The 22,414-nt window shown below is 38.8% G+C and overlaps 1 protein-coding gene across 6 annotated transcripts in view; it reads right to left on the reverse strand.

Moving 5' to 3' along the window:
• Nucleotides 1–22,414, reverse strand: part of mtss1lb (MTSS I-BAR domain containing 2b) — a 72,118-nt gene that overhangs the window by 36,312 nt on the left and 13,392 nt on the right. For all 6 annotated transcript variants that reach the window (XM_055208595.2, XM_055208613.2, XM_055208588.2 and 3 more), the window contains exons 2-3: nucleotides 22,123–22,184; nucleotides 21,936–22,009 (exon numbers count right to left, since the gene is read on the reverse strand). In XM_055208595.2, coding sequence (XP_055064570.2) covers nucleotides 21,936–22,009; nucleotides 22,123–22,184 — 136 coding nt within the window. The remainder of the gene's footprint in view (nucleotides 1–21,935; nucleotides 22,010–22,122; nucleotides 22,185–22,414) is intronic.

Raw genomic sequence — 22,414 nt, forward strand, 5'->3', positions numbered from 1 at the left:
GCATAGCAGAGCTAACAGGAAGAAAGAGAAAGAATGAGACAACAAACACAGATCGCAGCAGCACATGAAATAGAATAATTTATGCAAGCCTTGATTCCCCTCACAGCATGTGTTCATACTTCAGAGCATCTGCCCCCCCCCCAAAAAAAACGCTTCTGATTTAGACTGAGATGCTTGCAAAATACAGCAGAAAAAAATCACTAATAGTTTGTGTCAGGTCTGACACTGTCTGAATATAATCAAACAACCACACAGAAACATGCTTACAAAATATGAACTAAAAACAATAATACTAAACACTAAATCCCTTATCACTTATGAGTCTTATGGACTACTTGTATGAAATATTTAGGGTGTTATTTGACATTTTGGGGATTGAGAGCACCAGTCCTCATTTACTTTTATTTATATAAAATGGATCAGTAATATACATTTCACCATTACATACCAAACACATGGCACATAGCATGGCGAAGAATTGGTCATTGGCTTAACAGAAATTACAGACAATGACTAGTAAGGTCAGGTGAGTGGTTGTGCTGAGTCAGAGCATATGTATCACTTTGCATTACAGCAATAGGGCTGACTATGAGCTGTAAACTTACATCATGGTCAATGACAGGCCCAGCTTACTCAGACCTTAAGCTGATGGCATATGGGTTTAATCTTTAATGAGGTTTACACATTAAGATTCCGAGAATGAGATTTGGACTATCGAGTCTCTAAAGATCTACAACTGATCATAAAACAGATCATTTTCCAGCAAAGTTTATATTGGGAGAATTGTAAATAGCACTAACATGCTAGGACATGTAGATAGTACAGTACGTCTCACTGGCCGAAGCTGTCCTCGCTTTTCTTATTGGCTGTGAAAAACAACACTGACACATCTGGAATAGCTCACACTTATTCTCTGAGGCACTTAAGATCTACAACACTGATACGGTCCAGAACAGAAAGATCCACAAAGCTCCTTGCCATCTACAGTACATACTGTATGTGCACTTATTACAGTCCACAAAGGTTTCACTGTCTCAGTACTCCACACAGAAATACACTGCACCTTTGAGAAATGAAAATATGTGAGAGTTATATATTGATAAATGTTCCAGATTTATTTTGGACAAGTTAAGATCCGAGAAGGTTTTGAGAGATGCCATATGAGGAGCTCAGATGCATTAGCCGCTAAACGCCACCTTCGGCAAAAATGAGATAATGGTATTAACCGAATGCTCTCGGCACGTATAATACATTCATCAAATACTATGCTTCAAATCTGCTTAATTCAATCCTCAGGGGCCAGTTGTTCAGAAATAATGGATTGTTGGCAGAATCCATTAAGAGTCTAATAAAAAATGCTAATTTACAAAAAAACATGTCAGATGCACTTAGAGGGTTTTGCATCTGAGCTCTTCATATCTCTTCTTCATTATATAAACTCATACTGTCTATTAACACACATTACCAAAGTAGAAAAGTAGGTCTGCAATGTCCCTCTGATTGAGGCCACAAAACCCTCAGGGACGCCCAATCAAGATATAAAATTTTTGAACAGAAAAGTTACAACGCTAAATTCGGATCATCCAGAACCTCTGGCATCACCACACAACACTAGGTCACTATGCTCCTCTCATAACCTTCTGATCTCACTGACCTGGTCTCTGCTTCATTCAATGTGTCAAAAAAGCTCAATACAAACAGCGGTCACCATCCCAGGCCCCCCCAAAATCCCTAGCCAGTTTCTAAAGATAAAGCAATGATTACCCTGGTTATTCAGTGACCTGAAGATGAACAAAGCATCTTTAATTGCTTAGTTGAGTGTGCGAGATTAAATCAGTTATGTCTATGTGAGCATTCATTTTTCCTTTACTTCTCATGCATAACCCACATTAACACATTGAGGTTTATCAACATCAACACTCATCATTGGCAGGCTTGACAGGAAGAATTCCCAACTCTAAACCATCTTAAGGATCTGACTTGATGCTTTACAGTTGGTTATAGAAAAACTTAACACAAACATCAAGGAATCTCTACATTGGCAAAAATAAAGGTAAAAAAGACCTTGACTTTACAGTTGGTTATAGAAAAACTTAACACAAACATCAAGGAATCTCTACATTGGCAAAAATAAAGGTAAAAAAGACCTTGACTTTACAGTTGGTTATAGAAAAACTTAACACAAACATCAAGGAATCTCTACATTGGCAGAAATAAAGGTAAAAAAGACCTTGAATGTAAAATGTATAATTTAGGTGCAGATATGTACCTCTGAGGTAACAATATGCACCCTTTAGGTAAAATGGTGTACTTTCTTAAAGACCATAAATATATACACTTGATGTTGCCTTGGCTACGTCAGTTCATTGGACCGAATGCATAGAGCCACCATCTTGAAACAGGGGAATCCCGCATCAGCATCATTGTAGGCAGTGGTATAAAGGAAATAAAATCACCATAAAACCGTCATGAATGCGATTTTCTTGGTTTTCTTTTGGTTCGTTTCAGCAGTCAGACATGTATTTAGCATTGAGTCTAGAAAAAAATTTAAGTTTTAATATTATGAAAATCTACTTTTCCTAACTATAATGCATAGTGCTAGTAGCCCTAACATCCATACGCAGCACAAAAGTCCGGCATTGTCCATGAATTCGAGGTACAGGCGGAGATAGCAGCTTTACCTAGATACTTCCTATGACAAGACCCCTGCTCTAAGATGGCGGCGGTTTTGACGCATGCTTAGAAGCCCAAGGCGACATCTAGTGTACATATCTATGCTTAAAGACTACCACACATTTTTTGACAGTGTACCGAAAACCAATGAGAGCTTAAAGTGGTACTACAGGAACCTTTTTAAAGGTACACTCCACATTTTTTGAAAATATTCTCATTTTCCTACTCCTCTAGAGTAAAACATTTGATTTTTACCATTTTGAAATAAATTTAGCCGACCTGTGGGTCTGACTGTACCACTTTTAGCATAGCTTAGCATAATCCATTAAATCCAATTAGACCATTAGCATCGCCCTCAAAAATAAACAAAGAATTTTGATATTATTTAAAACTTGACTCTTCTGTAGTTACATTGTGTACTAAGACTGACTGAAAATTAAAAGTTGCTATTTTCTAAGCTGATATGACTAGGAACTATACTCTCATTCTGGCGTAATAATCAAAAACTTTGCTGCAGTACCATGGCTGCCGCAGGCACAATGATATTAAGCAGCACCCGAAAATCTTTTTGGTAACTTTTAATTTTAGGGGACTATTTTCGGGCACTGCGTTATGTCATTAATAAAATATTAGAACTCTTTGGTCATTTTTAAGCGATGCTAATGGTCAAAACAGATGCAATGGATTATGCTAAGCTATGCTAATAGTGGTACCGCCAGACCCAGAGATCAGCTGAATGGATTCCAAAATGGTAAAAATCAAATGTTTAACTCTATGGGAGCTGCAAAATGAGCCTATTTTCAAAAAAAGTGGAATGTCCCTTTAAGTTGACTGCTGGGTGAACTAATTCATTAGATGGGCCAGTAGCTTTACCATATAATGCAGATAACCAGGAATGCTGGCTTAGTTTATGGCAAACACTTCAAAGCTTCTGATCACCTGCTTTAACATGAACCGAAACAGATGATTGGCCCTAAGGTCCAAGACGAAAGCAAGTGGACCAATCAGCACAGCTGTTAACTATGGTGGTGTAATGGAGGATGAGTGGAATCAGCTGGGCTTCAGGCCATGACCGGTACTGGATCTGATTAGCAGGCAGTTACCAAACCCTCCTGAGGTCGAAGACATTGGGCAAGAAATATTTACTCTAAAAGGAAGTTTTTGGCTAAGGGATACTGCTGTGGCTAAAAATACGCCAACTTCACTGCTTAAACCAGATGTCCTTTTCATCAAGTATAAAAAAGTATAAGGGAAAACAAGGAAAAAATAGACCTTGTTTTACTAAGACAAGCATTACATAGCAAAGCCTCGCCCCTGTCTGCTTCAGCTGGTCTTTTTATCTCACGCTTTGGTTTGTTATTAACCCCTAAATGGTATAACTTCTCTTTATTCTCTCACTTTGTCTCTTTCTTTTGGATATTTGCCACAGATTTTCAGGAAACACAATGATTCAATCGCTGGCGTGTTAGGATCCATATACAGTTGGTGGTAAAGACAGCACTCGCAGGACATGAGCTCACCAGCATAAAACAATATGTACGCTCACTCACTTTGAACTCTTGAACTTTCTCTGTTTTTAACCCATTCCCACAGTCTTCTGAGGTGTGGACAGTAATGTCAATGTAGACACTATATTCATATGGACTATTTAGAGATAGATGACATGTCATGTTATGGCTCATGTTCTTATGCTAATAGTGATGTGTGACATTGTGTGTCTGCTAGCTGTCATGCTAGCATTGTCCTTTGACATACAGTAGTATATAATTTACCTCTTTCAGGCACAATTCTCCACAATTTTTACTTTTCCAATCTTTCAAATCTGATGACACCTCAGTTCCTAATGAGACTACAAAGTATCAAGTTTTTGAACAGCTATGATGCAGTATGTCATCTGGACGTTGTTTATCCATCTGGATATTCAGCTTATTTTACATATTTTTGCAAACTGTATTTAGATGCAGGAAATATTATTGTCTATGATTTTCTGCATTTGGCAGATGCTTTTATACAAAAACACTTAGAGGACATTTAAAGCATACATTTCATTTAATCGCTTTGTCTGTTTGCTGGGAATAAACCTAATAAAACTTGTACCTCTAACGCAATGCTCTACCAATAAAGCAACAAGAACACCATCTTTTAGACAGTCATGTTGTTGTGGTGGACAGATCAGATTCTCCATCATTAGTAATCGGTCTACTCTACACCTAATACATTCCTTTCAGCCATCACTTAAGCGTTTGTACAGTCACTGTACTCTACTCTAGGGTTATACCACTTACATTACATTCACACGGGGCGAAAGCGTTAAGGCTTGACGGAAGGCTTGTCTGAAGCGTGGCCAACAGCCAATCACAGTGGCCGTAACACATGCTCCGGTCTTCCATAAATGTAATTGGCTGGCACTGCCTAGGTTATTTGAATAAGGCGATCTGATTGGCTGACACACATGTTGTGGCTTGAAAAGTTGAAAAATGTTCAACTTCTGCAGCCAGCAATGGCACTGACCCGGCGCAGACGGATCCATAATTCAGTTCGGCAACGCATGACATCACACATTAAAAGTGAATGGGAAGCGTTAAAGATGCCAAAGAATGCATTGAAATAATATGTTAAATGTTTTTCTGATACCTACATGGAAGGTACGTGGCTTTATTAAGTGCAAAAATGATCCATGGTCTATTATGACCTTATTTGAAATAGTCATGAATAATAATGTTGAGCTCTGCTCTGATTGGCTGTTTCTCAGAGCAGTTCAGTTCAGTAGCTCTGTGTGTGTAAACAGACCATATGTTTGAGTCTGTATTAGATGAAAATACAGATTTTGAGGAATAATCAATTATTTCGAAGATTAGAAATGGACGTGATAAGTTAGTGTACGCAACTGTAACGCCAATAGCAGAACTTCAGCCTAAACGCTAGCATATATCGCTAACTCAGCAGTCACAACTTTGTTTTTAGCATTGTAACAACATTGTTATTAATTGTAATTTAATGTTGGGGCGTACATGACGACTGTAACGTCACAGTTGGTGTTATTGAGATTGGCCTGTTTTCCAGTGGTCTTTTGCATGCACGAGGTTTACATAAGAAGTAGGAAACAATCATGTTTAAGGCTCACGATATTTCATTACCATGTACAGAGCTTTTATTATTCATCTATGCCCACAGTAGATTAATACAGTTTTACATTCTACAGCATGTTTAAAAACCTCCACAGCTATAAATGCATTCTGTTCAATTTCCCAATTAAAACTGGTTTCCTGTTTTCATTGTGGTCGTAAAGCATTCCAGAAATTGAACATTTTTGATTGAAATGTCCATGGAAAATATGTAAAGCATTCTTCAGATAAAGAATTAATAGGAGATCTCACCCAATCTCTAGGGGAGAAAAACCATCAAATAAGATGTGGCCTCATGATGTTTCATGTCCAGCAGATTATTTCCTGATCACCACAGATAATGAGTAGGGAACGGCATTTCCAGAGGGTGTGGATGTGAATAAAATAAAAATACACTACATACTGTAGTGTATACTCTCTTGACACTATACACAACACTATACAATGTTGCTGTCTCCTTTTGTACTATTAGGTATACATGTAAATGCACGTGGTTACAAACACATGCCTCTTTTACATCACACGTGTCCTGACTACCTCTGAACTACATTAAAAGCCTGATGGTTACAATAATTACTCAACCATCTGATGAACTTTGCCCTCATGCCCACAGATGTATGTAAGTAAAGGCATTTTAGGTCTCATAATAACTTGGCGTGTGTTACACTGACAAAGAGGATTACACACACAAGGCCATGCGTGCACATGGAAACTCATGCCATAGTGCTGTAATATCTACTAACCTTTAGCACACTACCTACACTACAATGATCTAATTTACAGTAAAATTAGCACATATTTTACTTACCCTCAAGCCATCCTATGTGTATACAAATCTTTACCTTTTACCAAACACAGTCAGAGTTACAATATATTAAATAATTAAGCTCTTTTCAGCTTTATAATGGTGTTGGATATTGCCCCATTTTTTCAAAGCTACAAAAAAAAGTTTTTTAGTAATCAACCCTAACCCTAACTTTCTTGTATCGCCATGGTTTGGTTCATGAAACCCATTGGTTCACCTCAGAAAACATTTAATAACTGTATGGATTAGTTTTTGATGGATGGATGCGCTTGATGAGAGCAGAAATAGGGGCTGCTCTCCAATGACATTATAAAGCTAAAAGATCCAGTATATTATTTAATATAACCAAACTGTGATTGGCTGAAAAAAGAAAGTCATATAAACCTAGGATGGTGTTAGGGTGAGTAAAATATGAACTTATTTTTATTTTGGGGTTAAGTATCCTGTTAAGTACTGTACACATACAAACAATATACTGATTCTGCACTAGCAAGTTAACAATAAGTAAAATACATTCACCCAAAACACATCATCACTCTTATTGGAGATCTAAACATCACCTCTTTATGACTTCCTGTTGGGGTTAAAGCTACAATGTAATCTCCATAAGCTTATTTAATTGTTCAGATGGATTAAATTTAACTAGAGTTATTAAAGCAATTATGTGGTTTAATATCATATACACTAAAGTAAACAAAAAGTTGCTGTGAGCAAGACAACGCAGCATTCTGGGTATTTCAAACAATCCAAACACTCCCAGGGTTTTAAAGGTTTCCTGAAACTTTTTGTTTTAAAAACACTAGAGTTTGCAAAGCCAAGTACAACCATAAAAACGTTTTCCAAGGTAATCTCATCCACAAAAAAGTTTAATTAAATATATGAAGTAAAAAACATTGTGTGGTATAACTATATGAACATACTGTAACTACATTAGATTACACCAACAAAATCAATTCTTAAGGGTCAGACAAGATATAAATAGTTTTTACAACTGCACACTTTCAGTATTTAGAACATAGGAACCTTTGCTCAGGTGTGAACTACTGTAAGATACACTCACCTAAAGGATTATAAGGAACAACTGTTTAATTTCTCAATAATGCAATTATCTAATCAACCAATCACATGGCAGTTGCTTCAATGCATTTAGGGGTGTGGTCCTAGTCAAGACAATCTCCTGAACTCCAAACTGAATGTCAGAATGGTAAAGAAAGGTGATTTAAGCAATTTTCTGCTCAGTTACTGGGATTTTCACGCACAACCATTTCTCGGGTTTACAAAGAATGGTGTGAAAAGGGAAAACATACAGTATGCGGCAGTCCTGTGGGTGAAAATGCCTTGTTGATGCTAGAGGTCAGAGGAGAATGGGCCGACTGATCCAAGCTGATAAAAGAGCAACTTTGACTGAAATATCCACTCGTTACAACCGAGGTATGCAGCAAACCATTTGTGAAGCCACAACATGCACAAACTTGAGGCGGATGGGCTACAACAGCAGGAGACCCCACCGGGTACCACTCATCTTCACTACAAATAGAAAAAAGAGGCTACAATTTGCACAAGCTCACCAAAATTGGACAGTTGAAGACTGGAAAAATGTTGCCTGCTCTGATGAGTCTCGAGACATTCAGATGAGAGTCAGAATGAGAACATTAATCCATCATGCTTTGTTACCACTGTGCAGGCTGTTGGTGGTGGTGTTATGGTGTGGGGGATGTTTTCTTGGCACAGTTTAGGCCCCTTAGTGCCAATTGGGCATCGTTTAAATGCCACGGCCTACCTGAGCATTGTTTCTGACCATGTCCATCCCTTTATGACCACCATGTACCATCCTCTGATGGCTACTTCCAGCAGGATAATGCACCATGTCACGAAGCTCGAATCATTTCTAATTGGTTTCTTGAACTTGACAATGAGTTCACTGTACTAAAATGGCCCCCACAGTCACCAGATCTCAACCTAATAGAGTCCTGGATGTGCATCCCACAAATCTCCATCAACTGCAAGATGCTATCCTATCAATATGGGCCTACATTTCTAAAGAATGCTTTCAGCACCTTGTTGAATCAATGCCACATAGAATTAAGGCAGTTAGGAAGGCGAAAGGGGGTCAAACACAGTATTAGTATGGTGTTCCTAATAATCCTTTAGGTGAGTGTATAGGAGTAAAACGGTTCCCTACATATCAACAAGGGTTGACAGGAAGGACATAGTGTGAAAGAATGCAATAAGAAACTGAAAAGGCAGAGGAAATGGAAGTAGAGGTCAATGGTGAAAAAATCAAGATGTTTCTCTGTTTTAGTATAAATTTTGCACCATTACAGTGTCTACAAAGCAGTGTTTCCCTTCTGTCACTGGTCCAGATTCTCTACTGCACTAAGTGGAAGGCTCCCTGAGAAAGGCCCTGCTAACAGCAATCCCATTTGGCCGAGCTCCAGCTCTCCTTAGTTTACGGGCTGTGGGAAAAAGTGTCCTGCACTGCAGAGCCCTGAAATCATTTCATCAGGGCTGAAAACCCACAGCCCTTGCTGACCTTTCCGTGTCCAGAGTTACAAGCATGACAAGACAATGGTAACAAACCAGACAAACAACACCAATGGCCAAGAAGGCCGTTCACATGAAACTTAAGCAGGCAAAATCTGCACCCTAGTGCACTCCATGGATCCTAGTACCTCCAAAAGAACACCTTAGAGATTCCACACAAGCCCTGCAGAGGCGGGGGTAAAAGAGTGGTGTTTGAGAAAAACTGCCAGCCCCGCTACTGGAAGATAATGTCAAATAATTCATATTTGTGAACAAACCTCCCCCACCCACACTTATAGATTGCTCCAACACCACTGGCCAAACCCCAACCCCACACCATGCATGTCTCTGGGCTTAAAATGTATGTTTTCATACAGTATATATACACATGTGAAATATCAGTCCTATAGTGTCTATAAGAGCAATGCCTATTTCTAGACATAAACACATGCAAAGACACAAAAGGAACAAATCCAAGCAAAACAAAAATATGGGTGTACACGGGACACGTAAAGACATCAAAACCTAAATCAGGATCATGAATTGCAGGGGCGATTGCCATGCCAACACACCCAAAGGACCAACAACACAGCTGTGTGTGAAAACAAGAGAAAGAAGAGTGATAGAGAAACGGACGTCATGGTAAGAGCAGGTGACATTATATAAAGAAGTTATAAACACATTAAAAAAGAAAGGAAGATAGATGCACTATAAATGAGTTCCTTCCACTGGGAACAAGCAGAAAAAGAGGCCAGAAGATAAACTTTAATCGTAAAAGATGAGGAATGTTGGAGATGAAATTATGAGAGCAGAAAATAGGATAACGGTAAAGCCACTTCAAATACCTATAAATCCGTCAAAGTCGATACATTTCGTCTCCATTCATGTTCTAATAATCTCGTCATGCATTACAGATCTGTGCAATCTATATTCATTCTGTGACCCTGTCAGCTCTCAGTCCCATGGTGCAACACTGCTGATATGGTGTGTGGACTCATGTGGGTTTCATGTCTGCGCAGTAGGACTTGACTGCGGCAGTTTATAGCTTTTCCAGACATTTAAAGGCAGCACACACCCCTAAAAGACATTCTCTGGGGTAGCATGGAACATGATTGGCCCCACTTGTGTGCTCCAGTGGGACATAGGCAGAGATTTAAAAGTATATTACACACAGGAACACAAATAGATAGTTAGACAGACATGTGTGATGATAAGAGCAGCTGAGCCAGCAGTAGTGCCTGTAGAAACAGATCACGCCTGGTTGCTAATGCTTAATAGTAAGGATTACACTTAGTCTGGCCTGGGCTCACCCAATGATAACCCTCATCCACTCTTACTCCATACAAAAACACAAATGAAAACATATTCATTCATGCATTCATTATCAGTAGACCTATACCGATGCATGCTCACGTACACAAGTTGCTCCAGACAGCTTGAACCTGTAGTCAGGTCCAGTGAAACTAATATCTATTTTAATTTTAAGATTAATTTTATTTAATTATTTTAAATGGTCAACCAATGGCAGACATGTTAAAAGTTGTCATTCTTCTGCAGTTTTGTTTAGTAAATTTGTAACAAAAGTATCAAATATAAAACTGCATACAAAATATACTTAATATTCCCTCAACTGCACTATAAAAGTTTTTAAAAGCCTCTCGAGCAAATCCGTTTTGTATCATCTCCATTTTCCTATACTGAGAACTCCTCTCTGTTTCCATTGCATCCTCTTGAGTGGGAAACTAGGCCATATCCACCTCCCTAAGTCAGCCATTTGTTTTAGAGAATGTGCTACAAAAACAACATTATTGTCTTTAATTAAGCTGCATTCACAATGCTCATCTATTTGCCTCTCTTCCTCTCTCCCCAGCTCTCTGTGAGGACACTTCCTTGTGTCACAGGCTCTCTTTGTGCCTGCGGCCAGCAGTACGTACGTGGGAAGCAGCAGAAACCAAACCTCTCTGCCAAGGCAAGTCTCCCATCTTCTTAATGAGAGCAGCGGGTGTATGTGCATGTATCTATGTGTGAGACAGAGTTTCTTAGGACACGAGATACATCCTCTTTCTCTCTGTTAACCCAAAAATCCTGGTTTAGTTTCATCTACATTTGACAGACACCTATTAAAATCGAATTCAGGATCCATTTGTGTCTGCCCTGGTTGGGAATGTGGTGTTGCTATCACCAGACTCTACCAGTTGAAATATAGGAACATGCAGAGCTTTAATGTGTGAGTCTACAACGCATTAAACGCATTCAATAAACGCAGATGCTTTGAAAAACGACTCTTAATGTAGCCTACCATCTTACTCGTTGCTATTCTGCAAACACCATAAACGATTGCAACTTTGTCTCAGTTTCCTAGCAACACTACAAGCAACAGGGGTACCTCTGTCTCTGTTGCTAAGCAACACTGCAGCTCTCACCCTCTGCCTGCGATGAGATGGCTGGCAGTGGGTACAGACTCTACCTGTGTTGCAGGCCACTGCCGCATCCAGATGATCTTGTGATTAACTCTGAGAACAACACTACACAACCTCTAGTAAATGCCCCCTGCAACACATATGCAGTCATCCAGATGAATTTGTCTATTATGATGAGCCCATATTTAGCTGTCACAACCAATCAGAATGCTGGAGTTAGACAGAATCTTTAAAAAAGATGATACAGATGATTTAGGCCTCGTACACACTGCAAACTTTCGGGGGTGACAACCCCATTTAAACGGGAAGTGAATCCCCTAAATGTTTATTTTTTGTCTGTACGGAACAAGACTCACTCACAGCTTTGACCAAAATAATTTAACAGCATTATGTTTTGCACTAAACCCCCGTTTTGGCACTATGTATTGTACACATTTGTGAAGCTTCTCCACAGCGCACTGTCTTGCAGTGTTGCCAGGTCCTCGTCTTTTTTGTACCTACATACAGTAACTGTTTATGCGATCAAGTTTTTAGTGTGAAGATTCCGGTACACATATTTTGATCTTTGTGGTAAAGCATTTGGATTTATTTCGGTTTACTATTGGATTTTTCTGGTTCGCTGTTTTATTTCGTGCAAGATCTGGCAACACTTGTCAGCAAACGCCCGTGCCTTTGTCATTTCCTGCACCGCGCATACAGAAGACTTATCCCCTTCTAGACATTTATTTTTTCAGAAGAGAGACCTGTCATGTCCATGATGCATGTTTAAACACTTTATTAAAGGCGGAGTCAACGATGTTTGAAAGCCAATGTTGATATTTGTAAATCACCTAAACAAACACACCCCTACCCCAATAGAATCTGGACCTTCTGTTGATAGACCCGCCCCACACATACGCAACCCGACAAGGAGGTCGGTTAGTAGACATGCTCCTTACTGCTGATTGGCTATAAGTGTGTTTTGGCAGTCGGCCCGTCTCCCCCTCCAAAGCGCCTATCAAACATCGTGCACTCCGCCTTTAACTACTAGTTGTTCAGTTCGGTTATGTACACTACACACTGTGCAGAGTTTCTGTAAATGCAGTTGTCGCTACCTGCATTTTGGGGAAGTTAATTCGGTTGTAGAATTTGGTTGTCGGTCCCGTAAATGACTGAAATGTGTGTGTACAGAACAGGATTAAGTCTTAAAACGTGAAGTGGCAACCGAATTAATATGCAGTGTGTACAGGACCTTAGATGGTGCTGTGATCAATGGGACTGGCGAATTTATGAGGTAGGAAAATCAGTTTTTGACATCTCTGCCAGTTTCTGTACAGCTTCATGTTTTGAACATCATAATGTGATATTCATACCACTTAAAATATTCCATTAACAATATATCAAAAGCAAGAACTACAGAGCCTCCATTTTCATAATGCACTTACACGGTTTCATGGGTTGTTCATGTACCGATGTAAGAAATGCACAGTGTAAAATCTTGAAACAATAAATGTTTTAACTTTACCTTTATAAATTTGCTAACCATTTTAATAAGCACAATAAAAAAGATTATGTCAGGTCACCTAAAAATGTGCATTATTTACATCTACATTGCGTAAATCAAATTTTGTATTGGTCAGAATACATGACTGCATTAGATTACAACATCAAGTCATTTTAAGGCTCAGATCAAGTAGAAATGTTTACTATACTTTACAACTAAACAGCAAACTAGAGTGGTGCAAAATGATGTGAGAAATCACATCCACTAGGTCATGTTACCCTACAAACTGTAATGCTTGCAACATGCCTGCAAACCTGAAGCCCACAAAAAAAATGAGAGTTGTTCTAAGCTGGTGGTCTTTCTTATGAGGAAATAATTTCACCTCAAAGACAGGAACAACCTTCAAACATCCTGTCTCGTGTTAATAGTGTTCCTTGATAATATGGTGTTAAAGTTATAGGTGTTGTTTGGAAAGGTCTAGTAGTGCTGAGCTGCACAAGTCTCTCTCAGTGAGAACAGGTGTTCCCAAGAGGAGGTCAAAAGTGTGCGTGTGTGTTTGGGAAGTTATTCTGGAAAAGCTGAGTCAGGCTCGTCCTGCTAGCGGGGAGTCCTGCACCATCAAACCGCCCTGTAGAATTAAAGAGCAGTCATTTACTTCTAATGAAAGAGTGCTGATAGGAAGCGTATAGCCATGGATGGTATATAATAAGGGATTCTTTCTTCTTATCTTTTGTATGCTTTTTCTGCTTTATGAAAAGTCCAGCACAATTACATGAATACAGCACATTATATTAGTAAACAGAGCCTGTTCAAAAATCTCTTTAGTACCAAAATCAGCTTTACTTGAAGAATGCTGTACTGTAGTTGTGAATGGTTGTACTGAGACAGATCAGTTCACACAAGGTCACTGGTTGCAAACTTGGCTAGGGACAGCAATATTGGGATTTTGTACACAGTTGGACTTCATGTGACACTCTGTCATTAAAAAATGCATTTTTAGACGACTACTTTGGTAACAAAGAAATAGAAGGCATATTTGAGTTACGCAATAATTATAAATATGTGACCCAGTACTGTATGTGAAATCCAAGGTAAAGTCTCATAATCTAATTATGTGAGATTGGGAGCAACAAAGTTTAATTTAGATTGTAATGAATTGAAGCCAAAAATGTCCGACCATGGTTGCCGCCATGTTACGTAAAAAGGCAGTTTGGATCCAAAGCATGCGCAGAAGGAATCTTCCATGGAGCCAGAGGCGGAGCCGCGGTATCAAATTTCCGCCCAAACGCTTGCGCGACCATTTCAACCACGGCAATCATAATGACATGTTGTGTCGTAAATAATTTTGTGTAAATAATTTTTTTTATTTAGAGCAGAGTCCCATTCGTTTGAATGGAGAGGGTGGGGTTTATGACTTGTACTGCTTCCAGCCACCAGGGGGCGATCAAAGAGCCAGCGGCTTCACTTTTCAAGACTTATGAGGCACACCCAGGCCTTACTCATCCAATGTTAAAGACATCAAGGTTATATTTTGCATTTCTTTACATTGTGTTGTATGTAGAAAATAGTAAATCACAAAAAAAATTACTTAAGATGGGTTGTCAAAGACTGGGTTACATATCGTCGCTGTCCGATGAAAACCACGTATGTCCATTGTGCAGATTTTGAGATTTTTCGACGGATTTAATGTCCAGGTTCATTTCCGTATACGGTATGCTTCACATATCTAAATGGCCAATGAAAAGTTGTGAAATCATGTCATCTGATTTTCACGTATATCCATTTGGTGACAAAACTGTCAATCTCGGCGCGTATCTCCCGCCCTGTGAAAGCATCTCGCCAGTCTCGTGAAGTTTCATCGAAGTTCAGCACTGGATAGCCGAATAAACATAGCCTGGTGAGACAATGACTTTCCTTCATCGAGGTAAACGTTTCCCCCCTGACGCCAGATGTACGTCTAGGAGTGACAAAATTACGGTAGGACTGTGCAAACAAATTATCTGTCTAGCATTACCATGTCAGTGTATTGATTCATTGTCCCTTCATAGTTTGCAAGAGACATTTAATAAATGTATAATTAATATTAAATTAATTAAGCATATTTAATAAACTAAGACGTAGGCTATTTAATAAACTGAGCGTATTCATCTGTCAATATGAAACGTTACTTGGCCATTCTAATTAATGATCGGAAGAACGCGTATCGACCACCGTTACTGTAAAACATGCACGTATGTCCATTTAAACTCAATTTTGGTAAAATGTGGATTATATCATTACACTGGCAAGAATATGGTTACATGTAAAGATGTCGTACCAAGTATGACAACGCTACATTCAACTGCTTTTGAAATACAGTGTTTTTTTCACTTCCTGAAAAGTAACCATTTTGGACATACGTGAGTTTCATCGGGCAGCGACCATATGTACTTTCATAACATCTCGGATTTTAATTAAAGAGCACCTATTATCCGATTCAAGTTTTTACATTTCCTTTGGTGTGTAAGTTTGTATCAATACATGTTAACGATATGCAAAAGGTACAAACCCCAAAGTAAACAATGATGCGAGCTATCGTCTCCAACGTAAATATCTTTTCTTTGACAACATCAAACACACGGATTGTATGCAACAGTTTACTTCCTGGGATTGGTGAAGTAGAGAAGGCCGACATTATCATAATTCCTCCTGTTTCGGACTTACAGCCTGCAAGTTAACTCCTGTTAGCATTGCATCGTGCAATCTTTCAAACATGGTAAGGAGCGTCACATTTCCCGCTGACGTCAGAGGTATTCAGGCCAATCACAACGTACAGATTAGCTGGCCGATCAGGGACACAGAGCTTTTCAAATCTGTGCGTTTCAGGAAGAGAGTAAAAATCTAAAGCTATAAAAATGTACGGTATGTGAAAAATATTGTGTTTTTTAACCATAAACCAAGCAAACAAATTATATTATACCAAATACACAAAATAACGTTTTTAGCAACGAAATAGGTGCATTTTAAGTATTGTCAAACTTGGCATTCAATAATCGGTATAATGATTGCACCTGCTTGCTTTCATGTTGACGTGCATGCATGCTTGAAGTTCATTAACCAGGTGGAGAGAAACGAGAAATGCTAATCAAATTTAGATATGCAACAGAGAGTGGATCCACAAAATATATGGGGAAAGAATTATAGCAAGAATAATAAAAATATTATTCAAGTGACTCCTCTCAACTGCGCTCAACAATCTGCACACCAGAAAGTGTACGCATACAATTAGCAGGATATACTAACTAGCATACATACTATAGTGAAAACCAACACTAGGTTTACAGATAGAGAGAGAGATCTGTCTGAATCAGAAATAGAAGTGTTAAGGCCACTGAGAATGTTCCACTCACACTAGTGTTTACTCACATAGTTGTGTGAATGGTAACACCCTACTGCCTACACCAAGTGTACGTCAAACATCTGGGGAGACAGAAATACTAACTCCCCCCACACACAAACACACTCGGGCTGATCCTCCAAATAGCCTGATGGTTGCTGAGCTGGCAGACATTTCTTCATGTTCCTCGTGACTATGAGGGAAAGCCATTTTGCCCCCCGGTGCATGAATCAGATTTATGATGTTCATTATGGTTGCTACTATACCGCTCATGCAAGCCGGGCAGTAAAACAGCCCCACAAAGCGCCGGGCGAGCCCACCGCACACACATCTGTGGACCATCCTTTTTTTTACGAGTGCCCCTGTGCCAGGCTTCCAAAACAGAATGTAATCCATCAATATTCACTCTCGCCACAGCCAAAAGAGAACAGAGTGGGAAAGAGAGTCTCTGTGAGAGAAAAGAGGGAGATGGAGAAGACAAGCAAAAGCATTTATTGTTTTGATTCTGGCTCATGAATTAGGGTTTTCACACACACAGCCGGACTCCCTCCTCTGAATCTATCCACACAGAACGAGATTATTATCTAAGCCTCCTGACGCTGTGTTCTTTCCCCGGCACTTATTATACACATTTGAAAAACACCAAATCTTGGCTAAAGCCCTGATTTTCCTTGAAGGAGAGAGTCTGAGAGCAAAATCTCTAATTCGATGTGAGTGATGCCTGTGATGAAGACTGTATAGGTACTCCATGTCGGCAATGGGAGAAAGAGTGTAAGCGTAGTGGAAGAGTAGTAAAGACAGTAAATGAGAAGCAGATTATAGGCAGTTACTCTCAGGAAACATTAGTTTCCTTCCTCGCTATGGTTGCAGACCCCCGCTGAGAGGATGAAGGCCTGGTGTGTGTTTGTGTTTGCTTCCGTTTCGTTATAGTTCACTGACGTCCCCTCCTTTGCTCCGTGGCAGTTTGTGCCGCTGTGATGGGAGGGGGTCTCCTAACATAAACTGTACCAGCTGACACAAATAAATGTCCTGGACTCAATTTAGATTTTTGATAGAAGAAATGGATACTATTAGCAAAATAATGCTGTGCAGTATTGTGCAAAAGTCTTAGGTCACTATGCCGCCATTAGATTTGTTGTATTAGAAATAGTACAGTGACCATATATAGTTATTTCTCAGTCTCATTATTAGACCAAAAATACAGGCAATTTGTATCCAATATAAAAAACAGAAATTAAATAAGAAAATAGCTTCTTAAAGGAATATTACATTTTCTTAAAAGAAAAATTCAGATAATTTACTCACCACCATGTCATCCAAAATGTTGATGTCTTTCTTTGTTCAGTTCAGTTTGAGGAAAACATTGCAGGATTTTTCTCATTTTAATGGACTTTAAAAGACACCAACAATTAACACTTAACTCAACACGTAACAGTTTTTTTCAGTTTCAAAGGACTATAAATGATCCCAAACGAGGCATAAGGGTCTTATCTAGCAAAATGATTGTTATTTTTGACAAGAAAAATAACAAATATACACTTTTAAAGCACAACTTCTCGTCTAGATCCAGTCGTGATGCGCCAGCGTGACCCCACGCAATACGTCATGACGTCAAGAGGTCACAGAAGACGACCGCGAAACTCCGCCCCAGTGTTTACAAGTGTGGAGAAAGAGGACCGTTCCTACTTTGTTGTATGTCAACTGATACTAATTAATGTCTTTGTGTCAATTTATTGTTTACAATGGTCCGCAAATGTGCGTTTTATATATGTAACACGTGACCTCCCTACGTCACTACGCATTTACGTTAGGTCGCGCTGGACCGGATCTAGACGAGAAGTTGAGCTTTAAAAGTGTATATTTCTTATTTTTCTTGTCAAAAATGACAATTGTTTTGCTAGATAAGACCCTTATGCCTCGTTTGGGATTGTTTATAGTCCTTTGAAACTCTGTTGAAAAAAACTGTTACGTGTTGAGTTAAGTGTTAATTGTTGGTGTCTATTAAAGTCCATTAAAAGGAGAAAAATCCTGCAATGTTTTCCTCAAAAATCATGGTTTCTTCTCGACTGAACAAAGAAAGACATCAACATTTTGGATGACATGGTGATGAGTAAATTATCTGGATTTTTCTTTTAAGAAAATGGAATATTCCTTTAAGGCTAAAGCGCCAAGTATTTAGTATATGACCCCCCCCCCCCCCCCTACAATTTGGGAATAGCAGGAGTCTGGCTCTCTTGAACCTTAATTCTAATCTAATGACTTCGGGACTTCAATCTCCCCAAAAGAGTTCAAGATGTGTTTACTGCTAAGGGAGGTCAAACTAAATACTTACCTTTGCCCGAAAAAGTCCAAAATTTTTGATTTTCTGTCTGTATCTTAATAAATAAACTGAGAAATACTTATGGATAGTCATTGAAACTTTGCTACAACAAAGCTGAGAGACTTTTGCATAGAACTGTACATATATCGATATAGACTGCCATTACTAAAATTCACATGACCACTTTTTCTTAAAGGTCACATTCTTTCTGATCCCATTTTTTAAACCCTAGTTGGTGTGTAATGTTGCTATAATAGCATAAATAATACCTGTAAAATGATAAAGCTCAAAGTTCACTGCCAGGCGATATATATTTTTTTAACAGAAGTCTCCTTTCAAAGCCTACAGCGAACGGCCGGTTTGTACTACAGCCCTCTACTTCCTGCTTTAATGACGTCACTAGAACAGTTTCTGACTAAACTCCGCCCACAGGAATACGTCAGTCGCCAGCTAAGCTAACGGCAAGCTAAGCTAACGGCAAGCTAAGCTAACAGCAAGCTAAGCTAACGGCAAGCTAAGCTGCTATCAAATCACAACACACTAAACAAGCTACACAATCAGAACTCGTTACGTATTTCTGAAGGAGGGACTTAATAGAACAAGGAAGACATCAGCCCGTTTTGAGGACAGTGAAAACAGCGCTATACACTATACAGATAAGTAAATTGTGTCAAAAATACCACATTTTTTATTGTGCACTGTAAACACAACCAAAGCTTCAAAAACACAGAAAGAAGGGGACCTTTAATAAATAAACTGAAAAATATTTATGGATAGTCATTAAAACTTTGCGAAAGACTTTTGCACAGTACTGTACATATATCGATATAGACTGCCATAACTAAAATTCCCATGACCAAATATTTTAATGTTGGCTCCATTACTCCTGTGCCCTAGGGCATCATCACAGGAAAACATTTCTAGGCCCTGCTAAGCTGAAACCTTCTAAAAATGGATGCGGTGTATTATGTTATGATATACATACCATTTAGATTTAAACTTGACCTCATCCTATTACACTACACCCTAACCATGACATTAAATCTTCAACATTTCATACTCTCTCTGATGTCTAACATGAACACATTTGGCTTTTTTCTCTTTTAGCAGACCTGTGGTCCATCAGTCTATGCTGTTTGATCCATTCTCTCTCTCTCTCTTTCTCTCTCTCTTTCTCTCTCTCTCTTTGATGTTGTTCCAGGGCATGTATGTGAGATGTTTTGAAACCTTGATAGCTGCCCTCCTTTGGCATTCAGCAACTGTATCCGTCAGGTCACATGATCACTGAGCAATAGTTGACCTCACATGAGAGTCCATACTTGAGCTGAATGCCTAGTTTATCTACTCATGTTGGCTGTGATGGTATATAAAATGTTTTCATGTTATTCTGAAATGTAAAACTGTGAAATCTTGAATCAATGTGTCAAGACTATATAAAAGACACAAACATCTGATGTACACGCAGGACAAACTATGATATATACTGTACGTTCTTTTCATGAAATGCTCTCAATCTTTCTAAGCTGTTTGTTCTTTGTACCTCAACCTCCTCCATGTAAAACAGCTCCCTACGGGTCACGATGGGGCAGGGGGGTGAGTCGGATGCAATTTTCTATGCTTTTACAAGACATTCAGGAAAGCTCCCAGCTCCGTCAGCTCATTAAAAACACAACATACACACAAACACAAACCATCAACCTCCATCAAACATACTCTTTACCTCAGGCCACAGTAAACGACAAGATAAAATCAAAGAAAAGTCAAATCCCATAGAAAAAATTGTCCAATGCCGTAATGTAGTTATAATATACATGCAAATAGGGAAAGCATGATGCTAGCTACATCAAGGTCATGGGTTCCAATCTCTTGTAATCTCTATTTACTTTGAATGAGAGTGCCAGATAATCTAAGAGATATATATCAAGCTGGTTGTTCTAACTGTAAGTTAAAGTTATATTAAAATACTTTAAAGGATTAGTCAATTTTCTTTAAAAAAAAATCCAAATAATTTACTCATCACCATCTCATCCAAAATGTTGATGTCTTTCTTTGTTCAGTCGAGAAGAAATTATGTTTTTGGAGGAAAACATTCCAGGATTTTTCTCATTTTAATGGATTTTAATGGACCCCAATACTTTTAATGGAGTTTCAAAGGCCTCTAAACGATCTCAAACGAGACATAAGGGTCTTATCTAGTGAAACCATTGTCATTTTTGGCAAGAAAAATAAAAAATATGCACTTTTAAACCACAACTTCTCGTCTTCCTCAAGAGGTCACGGATGACGTATCGAAACTATGCCCCAGTGTTTACAAGTGTGGATAAAGAGGACCGTTCCGACGTTGTTGTATGTCAACTGATACTAATTAATGTCTTTGTGTCAGTTTATTATTTTAAATGGTCCGCAAATGTGCATTTCATATAACACATGACCTTTCGACGTCATTACGCAATTAGGTGAGGTCGCGCTGACGCGTCACACAGCCGGAGGAAGAAGAGAAGTTGTGGTTTAAAAGTGCATTTTTTTCTTGCCAAAAATGACAATTGTTTCACTAGATAAGACCCTTATGCCTCGTTTGAGATCGTTTAGAGTCCTTTGAAACTGCAATTTTAAACTGCATTAACTGTTAAGTATTGGGGTCCATTAAAGTCCATTAAAATGAGAAAAATCCTGGAAGGTTTTCCTCAAAAAACATAATTTCTTCTCGACTGAAGAAAGACATCAACAGTTTGGATGACATGGTGGTGAGTAAATTATCTGGATTTTTTTTAAGAAAATGGACTAATCCTTTAATGTATCTGTCATTTGTAAGTCTACATAAACATTTTGTATGCGTGTTTATTTCATTTTTTGTCTTTTGTGATTATGAATATGTACTTTCAGCTCTATTTAACATGTTTTACCTAAAACGTCAGCAGATGTCTGGACCCCCAGCCATAACTGGGTACACATACACGCACACACACACAAATGTGCACATTAACACAGGCATCACATTTGCTTTGCCAAATGAGGGCATTAAATCTAGAGTCTGGCTCTTTACAGTGCATATAATCCTCAGTTTCAGACACTCAGGGTATATCTCTCCCTCACCAGTACAGTTTCCTGCTGTGCATAACCTCATACTGGGATTACAGCTGTGTGCTGAACAGACAGCATACATGGTCACACCCACAAACACACAATCACAAGTATTCCTCATATCCTCACCTCTTGTGTTGGTTGCCATGTCCGCCACTTTCTGAAAAGCATCCAGAAAGGCCACAGCTGCCAGCACAGTGGTTCTGAAAAGCACAAAACCAACATGATAAATGGATGGCACCGTCTTTTCTCAGTATTCAGTAAAAACTTCCTTTCATAACGACAGGTGCGGATGTGAGTCCGACAGAAAATTTACCGGAGTTGAGAGTGCAGCTTGGTGGCCTTGGCACTGAAGTCTTCCCATACAGGATATGAGCACTGCAAAAAAAATAACAAAAACAAAAGGTAAGCTAAAAGCGTGTCCTTTAATTTTCAATTTAGCGAATTTCACTTCTTTTGCAACTGTATATCAGACAATGCACGTACATTTCTTTAAAAGCACCATAAGTAATAACTCAAATAAAGGTCAAGGTAAACATTTTCAGTAGAGTACAGTATGTGCAGTAATTGCAGAGTATGGATAAATAATAATAGGCTTTTACATATAT

The sequence above is a fragment of the Misgurnus anguillicaudatus genome, chromosome 21 (genome assembly GCF_027580225.2).
Source record: "Misgurnus anguillicaudatus chromosome 21, ASM2758022v2, whole genome shotgun sequence".
Lineage (NCBI taxonomy): Eukaryota > Metazoa > Chordata > Actinopteri > Cypriniformes > Cobitidae > Misgurnus > Misgurnus anguillicaudatus.